The sequence below is a fragment of the Coregonus lavaretus genome (genome assembly GCF_964263955.1).
Source record: "Coregonus lavaretus genome assembly, chromosome: 6".
Lineage (NCBI taxonomy): Eukaryota > Metazoa > Chordata > Actinopteri > Salmoniformes > Salmonidae > Coregonus > Coregonus lavaretus.
The window spans coordinates 52991609-53000415 of NC_139993.1; the positions used below are offsets into that span (position 1 = coordinate 52991609).

General features: G+C 43.3%; 1 protein-coding gene across 1 annotated transcript in view; it reads left to right on the top strand.

Annotated features, from left to right (window-relative positions):
- The window catches only part of LOC311131071 (rho GTPase-activating protein 39-like), a gene marked incomplete at both ends in the record, with an annotated part of 37292 nt that extends 36330 nt beyond the window's left edge, over window positions 1-962 (top strand). The window contains 2 exons of the mRNA XM_084163887.1: window positions 462-631; window positions 768-962. Coding sequence (XP_084020013.1) covers window positions 462-631; window positions 768-962 — 365 coding nt within the window. The remainder of the gene's footprint in view (window positions 1-461; window positions 632-767) is intronic.
- Between the last annotated feature and the right edge of the window lie 7845 nt (window positions 963-8807).

The window sequence follows — 8807 nt, forward strand, 5'->3', positions numbered from 1 at the left end:
CACACACACATAGAGATGTGTGATGGTGTTCTTCTGGTCTGTTCTGTGTGTGATTAAGGCATTAGTGTCAGGGCATGCTGGCCAGGATGGTAGAGGGCTTGTAGAGGGGGGCTGTGTGTCTGACCCGTCAACTGTTTCTGTCTCTTGATTGGACTGTCATTGAAATTGTAAAAAATTGACTTAACGCTGTACAGATTTTTTTGGGGGAATTATTTTTATTTAACCTTTATTTAACTAGGCAAGTCAGTTAAGAACAAATTCTTATTTACAATGACGGGCTACAGATAGCTAGAGCCAAAAAATAAATTGACTAACACTGTAGAGGCAAAAAATTACTATTTCTCACTGTCTCTCTCTTTTCCAATTCTACCCTTTTTCCCCCTCTCTTTCTCCCCCCTCTCCTCTTCCTTCCTCCCCTCCCCTGTTCCCCTGTTCCCCTGTCCACCCCACTCCCCAACCAGCCTCTCTGTTGAAGTTGTGGTACAGGGAGTTGGAGGAGCCGTTGATTCCTCATGAGTTCTATGAGGAATGTATCACTCACTATGATGACCCTGAGGCTGCAGTCAATGTTGTGATGGGCCTTCCTCACATCAACAAACTGGTGCTCTGCTACCTCATACGCTTTCTACAGGTAACACACACACACACCACACACACACATCATCTGCTCCAAACTCATCCTCTGTTCCAAATACACACTATCAACTTCACACATCACCCGCTTCCTCTAGGTATGAAATACACCCATCATCTCTCTCTCTCCCCAGGTGTTTGGCCAGCCTGTCAACGTGGTGATCACTAAGATGGATGTGAACAACCTGGCCATGGTGATGGCTCCTAACTGCCTGCGCTGCCAGTCAGATGACCCACGCGTCATCTTTGAGAACACACGCAAAGAGATGTCCTTCATCCGCGTGCTCATCCAGCGCCTCGACACCAGCTTCATGGACGGACTGCTATAGCCCCCCAAACCCTGCTCCTGTACCCAGGCCAACGACAAGGGACCCCCTCCCTGCTATAGCCCCCCACTTTAAACTACTCAACCTGAAACAACCACACGGGACGCCCCCCAACTTCGACTGTACCCCTAAATCCCCCAAGGCCCCACCTGCCCCCCAGACCCTGCTCTAGCCCCCCAACAATAACTGTACCCCCGACCAACTAGTTGGGACACCCCCCAACTCAAACTACTGCCCCCTAAATCCTGCTATAACCCCCCAATTACAACTACTGCCCCCCAAACCATCCACACAGGACAGGATGACCCCCTACCTCCCCGACGGAGCCTCAACCCAGTCTGAGCCTGACCCCTGACCTCTGACCTCTGACCTCTAACCTCTACCCCCCACACTACACACAGGGACTTGCATCTCACACACACTGATGTACAGGGTTACACACACACTCACATAGACATACTCTCACATGTACATTTACACACACACATACTCTCACTTGTACAGTACACATCCATACACACAATGGCAAAGTTTAGAGTGACAAATGGCTGACCAACACAGTACAAGATCGATGGGATCAACCTATATCTTTATTGAGATATACTCAGTCTACATTGTCATACATACACACAATGACGCACGCACACACACACAAAGCTGTTTAACTCCCTTCCCACCCAAACGGCTATCACGCTACGACATGTTTTGGTGCTGTCCCCTCCCCAGTCCCCGCCTCTCTCCCCATACCAATCACGTCTGCTTCCCCCTCTCCTGATTCGCTGTGAGTTCTAGAATGAGGGCGTCGGTCCACCTATCAGCTCCAAGCCCAGAGCTACAGTCAAACTGCCATGAAGCCCCGTCTGTCCGTCTGCACTGTTGTCACCAACCAACTGATGTCGATAAAGTTATTTATTTTGTTGTTTTGGACGGCGGGGTCGGTCCAGGGCAGGTTTTAGAGGGGATCACCGCAGCACTGCCAATCAACCGTGTCTGTCACAACAGGAAAGGATGTCAGACACCGTGCCACAGAACTTCCTGTGAGACTTTAGAACTACTGATTCACCCCCTACCACCCTACCACCCTACCACCCATCCCCATAGCCCCTTCTGCCCCCTTCACCCCTCTGACCCCTTAGACAACCACACAGCCTCTACCCCTAGAGCCCCTCACCCCTCCTCACCCCTCCTCACCCCTCCTCACTCACCCCTCTTCACCCCTCATCACCCCGCTTCACCCCGCTTCACCCCTCATCACCCCGCTTCACTCCTCATCACCTACCCCCCAACACATCCTCGAGACTACATACACCTCCATACTCTCATACTGACATGATTTCTGAATGTCTGAATTGAGATCCGTCCACCTCTGTCTGTCTGTCTGTCTGTCTGTCTGTCTGTCTTATACTCTGTCTGTCTGTCTGTCTGTCTGTCTGTCTGTCTGTCTTATACTCTGTCTGTTGTTTACAAATGTACCTGTCTGTCTCCGTCTACAGGTAGTCAAAGTACTGTCTGTCTTTTGGACCCGTACAAAAGTATTTTTTCTATTAGCAGATGTGACTTGGTATGGATTATTATTTTTTAAGATATGTGTTTTTTGTTTTATTAATTGATGATTTGTTGTATTTAACAGAGTTTTAATGTTTTTTAACCCACTGTTTTATATAATTTAATTTATTTGTATTTATTTCAGCAAAATTTCCTTAATGCCTTCTTCTTAGACAGTATACTTTAGGGTTCAGAATGTCTGTGTGTGTCCCAAATGGCCCTCTATTCCCTTTATAGTACACTACTTTTTGTCAAAAGTAGTGTATTATATAGGGAATAGGGTGCCTTTTGGGATGCACTTTGTCTTTATGTTTCTTTGAATGAATGTGTGTGTACGTGCAGGCATGTATGTGCTTGTGTGTGTTTGTGTTTTCAATATAATAGGGCATATACATCACATGTTCATATGCACATACATGTTGATATGTGACTCTGAAGTGTACAGTAGGCTGAGAGTTAAGGCCTGCTGTTTTTTAGTTCTGTTCATTTGTGTTGCATTTTTTGGTGACATGTTTATACGAATGGATGCTTGTGAACCTCCCATCCCTTAACACACACACACACACACACACACACACACACACACACACACATCCTTCTTAGCCTAATTACCATTCTCGCAGAAGGACTCTCACGCTCTTACGTTCACGGAAGCTCTCATACACTGTGTGTGTGTGTGTGTGTGTGTGTGTGTGTGTGTGTGTGTGTGTACTTGAAGCTTTCACACAATCACATATTGCGTGTGTGTGTATTTGAATCTCTCATACACTCAGGTATTGTGTGTGTGTGTGTTTACTTGAAGCTTTCACACAATCACATATTGTGTGTGTGTGTGTGTATTTGGCGCTCTCACACACTAAAATATTGCGTGTGTATTTGTGGTAGAATTATATTTTATATGTTAAATTGGGTGTACAGTATATGACAATAAAAAACATCTCAATCTAAAGAGATAAAGTGGATCAGTGAAGGAGAGAGAGAGGAGAGATAGGGTTGTTATGTTTCCTCTGTCACCTTAACCCACTGTATCCTTATATACACACACACACACACACACACACACACACTACACAAGAACATGACCAACGTGTACATTGACCCACTGTACAGACCAACCTGTAAAATACAACAAGATTACCATAACAACACAAGTAAATAAAGCATCACACATACAGTACGTAACTATGGAAACAGCTGTGGAAATAATTGTAACAACAGGGTGTTGTTGTTTTTTGTTTTCCCCTTTTGTTTGTATTATTATGTTCTATGTGTGTGAGCCAGACAATGATGGTAAAGTTTTTCGATAGAGGTCTCTTTCTCCACCTGTGAATCGGCCTTCTTAGTGTTTCTCTAAAGAACATTTAAACAACAGAAATGTGTACCATCATCAACTCTTCTTATGATCAAATGTGCATCCCAAATGGCACCCTATTCCTTATATATTGCACTACTTTTGACATAACGCTGGTGGGCCCTGGTCAAAAGTAGTACATTATATAGGGAACAGGGTGCCATTTGGGACGCACGCAAAGTGTTTCCTTACCAAGACAACTGCAACACTTCTGGCCGCTGATACGTTTAGCTCTGGTGAGTTGTTTCCCATGCTGAGATGCTATAGAAAGATAAGATACCATAGACAGGATGATGGTGTAACTAGTTGTGTGTGTGTGTGTGTGTGTGTGTGTGTGTGTGTGTGTGTGTGTGTGTGTGTGTGTGTGTGTGTGTGTGTGTGTGTGTGTGTGTGTGTGTGTGTGTGTGTGTGTGTGTGTGTGTGTGTGTGTGTGTGTGTGTGTGTGTGTGTGTGTGTGTGTGTGTGTGTGTAAGGGGTGGCAGTAGATAGAATAGAATGCAGTGATGTCATGCATTGACCCAGCAAATCGACCAATCAGCATGCAGAACTTTGGGTCACCACTCTTTTAAAAACATAAAGTTACTAAAAAAATGAAACATGAAAGAATATACATGAAATACTTACAGAAAGGATTTACAATATTTACCTTTAAAAAAGTTTCCACTTATAAGAGATATGATTTGAAATCTCTTAGATATCTTTGTTTTCGATGATTACTGTTGGTTCTCATTTTTTATTTGTTGCTACACATGTTCTTCTTATAGTCAGTGTCCATACTGTTATTATAATTATTAATGTAATTAATATGACTGATATTGAACATAAGTAAGGTGGGAATCAGCTGCTATGTACTCTGTACTCCTCACCTCCTCTTCTTCTTCCTCCTCTTCCTCCTCCTCAACATTTTCTTTTCTCTTTTAACGTCAACTGTCTGTCAATCACACTCTGTTGGAGAGAAGACTTGGGAAGTAAAATGGACATTGTTTAATAAACTATTCAAATGTGAAATATGCCTGGTTTGTGTGACACTTTCATTAACTAACACAGTGACAGTCCATGATTTTCATAGCTGTCTCCCATTGCAATCTACCAATGCACCATTTATAATTTTGTCTAGGGGTTGCAAAATTCTGATAATTTTCTTAGGTTTTTCAGAAATTCTGTTTGGGGGATTTTGGATTTCCTGCCTATTCCCTTTGATTCCGGGAATCTTGCTACCAGCATTTCAGGAAATCTGGAAAGGTTAAAGGGGCAGTGTAGTTAAAAACTTAATTTCCTAATCTTAAAATTTGTTCCCTAACTCCCACACGATGAGACTGAGCATTTCAAGGGCCAAATGAGGCTCAGGAAAATATTTTGGAGTTATTTTCATTAAATAAACACATACTGATTTATGAGACATATTTTGATGTTTTGTTGTTGTTTTTTTACAAAGACTGCACAGGGGCTTTAACAGAATTTTGCCACCCCAATCCTGAGTAAGGTCCTCTAGTGCAGACTGGTCTGGATCATAGAGGATTATAAGACTGGTGGTCCAGGTGGTAATTGTGATAAATATCCCTTTCCACTTGTAATCTGGTAATCTGGCCAGTTCTTTTGTCATTTGTATTTATTTATTTATTACGTTTATTTGGCAGGGACAATGTACATCAAAAACAAGTCTCAGAGCACTGAGAAAACATGTGTTGTACCAGATTTAGCTAATAGCTAATTTCCATCTAGTCCCTAAAACATCTAGACATACAGTACATTCGGAAAGTATTCAGACCGCTTGACTTTTTCCACATTTTGTTACGTTACAGCCTTATTCTAAAATTGATTAAAACAAAAAAAATCATCAATCTACACACAATACCCCATAATGCCAAAGCAAAAACAGATTTAATTTTTTTGTTGCAAATTTCTTAAAATGTAAAACTGAAATACCTTATTTACATAAGTATTCAGACCCTTTGCTATGAGACTCGAAATTGAGCTCAGGTGCATCCTGTTTCCACTGATCATCCTTGAGATGTTTCTACAACTTGATTGGAGTCCACCTGTGGTAAATTCAATTGATTGGACATTATTTGGAAAGGCACACACCTGTCTATATAAGGTCCCACAGTTGACAGTGCATGTCAGAGCAAAAACCAAGCCATGAGGTTGAAGGAATTGTCCGTAGAGCTCCGAGACAGGATTGTGTTGAGGCACAGATCTGGGGAAGGGTACCAAAAAATGTCTGCAGCATTGAAGGTCCCCAAGAACACAGTGGCCTCCATCATTCTTTTTAAATGGAAGAAGTTTGGAACCACCAAGACTCTTCCTAGAGCTGGCCGCCCGGCCAAACTGAGCAATCGGGGGAGAAGGGCCTTGGTCAGGGAGGTGACCAAGAACCCGATGGTCTCTCTGACAAAGCTCCAGAGTTCCTCTGTGGAGATGGGAGAACCTTCCAGAAGGACAACCATCTCTGCAGCACTTCACCAATCAGGCCTTTATGGTAGAGTGGCCAGACGGAAGCCACTCAGTAAAAGGCACATGAAAGCCCGCTTGGAGTTTGCCAAAGGGCACCTAAAGGACTCAGACCATGAGAAACAAGGTGGTGGTCTGATGAAACCAAGATTGAACTCTTTGGCCTGAATGCCAAGCGTCACATCTGGAGGAAACCTGGCACCATCCCTACGGTGAAGCGTGGTGGCAGCATCATGCTGTGGGGATGTTTTTCAGCAGCAGGGACTGGAAGACTAGTCAGGATCGAGGGAAAGATGAACGGAGCAAATTACAAAGAGATCCTTGATGAAAACCTGCTCCAGAGCACTCAGGACCTCAGACTGGGATGAAGGTTCACCTTCCAACAGAACAACGACCCTAAGCACACAGCCAAGACAATGCAGGAGTGGCTTCGGGACAAGTCTCTGAATGTCCTTGAGTGGCCCAGCCAGAGCCCAGACTTGAACCTGATCAAACAGCTCTGGAGAGACCTGAAAATAGCTGTGCAGTGACGCTCCCCATCCAACCTGACAGAGCTTGAGAGGATCTGCAAAGAAGAATGGGAGATACTCCCCAAATACAGGTGTGCCAGGCTTGTAGCGCCAAAGGAGCTTCAACAAAGTACAGAGTAAAGGGTCTGAATACTTACAGTACCAGTCAAAAGTTTGTACACACCTACTCATTCAAGGGTTTTTCTTTATTTTTACTATTTTCTACATTGAAATAACACATATGGAATCATGTAGTAACCAAAGAAGTGTTAAGCAAATCAAAATATATTTTAGATTTTAGATTCTTCAAAGTAGCCACCCTTTGCCTTAATGACAGCTTTGCACACTCTTGGCATTCTCTCAACCAGCTTCACCTGGAATGCTTTTCCAACAGTCTTGAAGGAGTTCCCACATATGCTGAGCACTTGTTGGCTGCTTTTCCTTCACTCTGCGGTCCAACTCATCCCAAACCATCTCAATTGGGTTGAGGTCGGATGATTGTGGAGGCCAGGTCATCTCATGCAGCACTCCATCACTCTACTTCTTGGTCACATCGCCCTTACACAGCCTGGAGGTGTGTTGGGTCATTGTCCTGTTGAAAAACAAATGATAGTCCCACTAAGCCCAAACCAGATGGGATGGCGTATCACTGCAGAATGCTGTGGTAGCCATGCTGGTTAAGTGTGCCTTGAATTCTAAATAAATCACAGACAGTGTCACTAGCAAAGTACCCCCACACCATCACACCTCCTCCTCCATGCTTCACGGCGGGAACCACACATGCCGAGATCATCCGTTCACCTACTCTGCGTCTCACAAAGACATTGCGGTTGGAACCAAAAATCTCACATTTGGACTCATCAGACCAAAGTACACATTTCCACCGGTCTAATGTCCATTGCTCGTGTTTCTTGGACAAGCCAGTCTCTTCTTCTTATTGGTGTCCTTTAGTAGTGGTTTCTTTTCAGCAATTCGACCATGAAGGCCTGATTCACGCAGTCACCCTCTGAACAGTTGATGTTGAGATGTGTCTGTTACTTGAACTCTGTGAAGCATTTATTTGGGCTGCAATCTGAGGCTGGTAACTCTAATGAATTTATCCTCTGCATTAGAGGTAACTCTGGGTCTTCTTTTCCTGTGGCGGTCCTCATGTGAGCCAGTTTCATCATATCGCTTGATGGGTTTTGAGAATGCACTTGAAGAAACTTTCAAAGTTCTTGAAATGTTCTGTATTGACTGACCTTCATGTCTTAAAGTAATGATGGAATGTCGTTTCTCTTTGCTTATTTGAGCTGTTCTTGCCATAATATGGACTTGGTCTTTTACAAAATAGGGCTATCTTCTGTATACCCCGCCTAACTTGTCACAACACAACTAAGCTCAAACGCATTAAGAAGGAAAGAAATTCCACAAATTAACTTTTAAGAAGGCACACCTGTTAATTGAAATGCATTCCAGGTGACTACCTCATGAAGCTGGTTGAGAGACTGCCAAGAGTGTGTAAAGCTGTCATCAAATGCAAAGGGTGGCTATTTGAAGAATCTCAAATATAACATATATTTTTATTTGTTTAACACTTTTTTGGTTACTACATGATTCCATATGTGTAATTTCATAGTTTTGATGTCTTCACTATTATTCTACAATGTAATAAATAGTCAAAATAAATTTTTTAAAAACCTTGATTGAGTAGGTGTGTCCAAACTGTTTACTGGTAGTGAACAACAGGGGCCCAAAGATTGGAAATTGAATCTCAACAAGGAAACAGTCATGTGTTAGTCAATATTTAAAACCTGTGCATCGGTTCACCCTTGCTGAGTGCTGAAAACCCGCTTGCTGAGTGCCCGGGGGTAAATTTCCCCTAGGAAAGGTAGTTACAGATCTAGGATAAGCTTCCCCTCCCACAGTCATCCTTTACCATTTGTGGGGGAAATGCTAAACTGACCCAAGATCAGCCTCCACTTGCGTAACGTCAATCGTGTTTCCTATTCT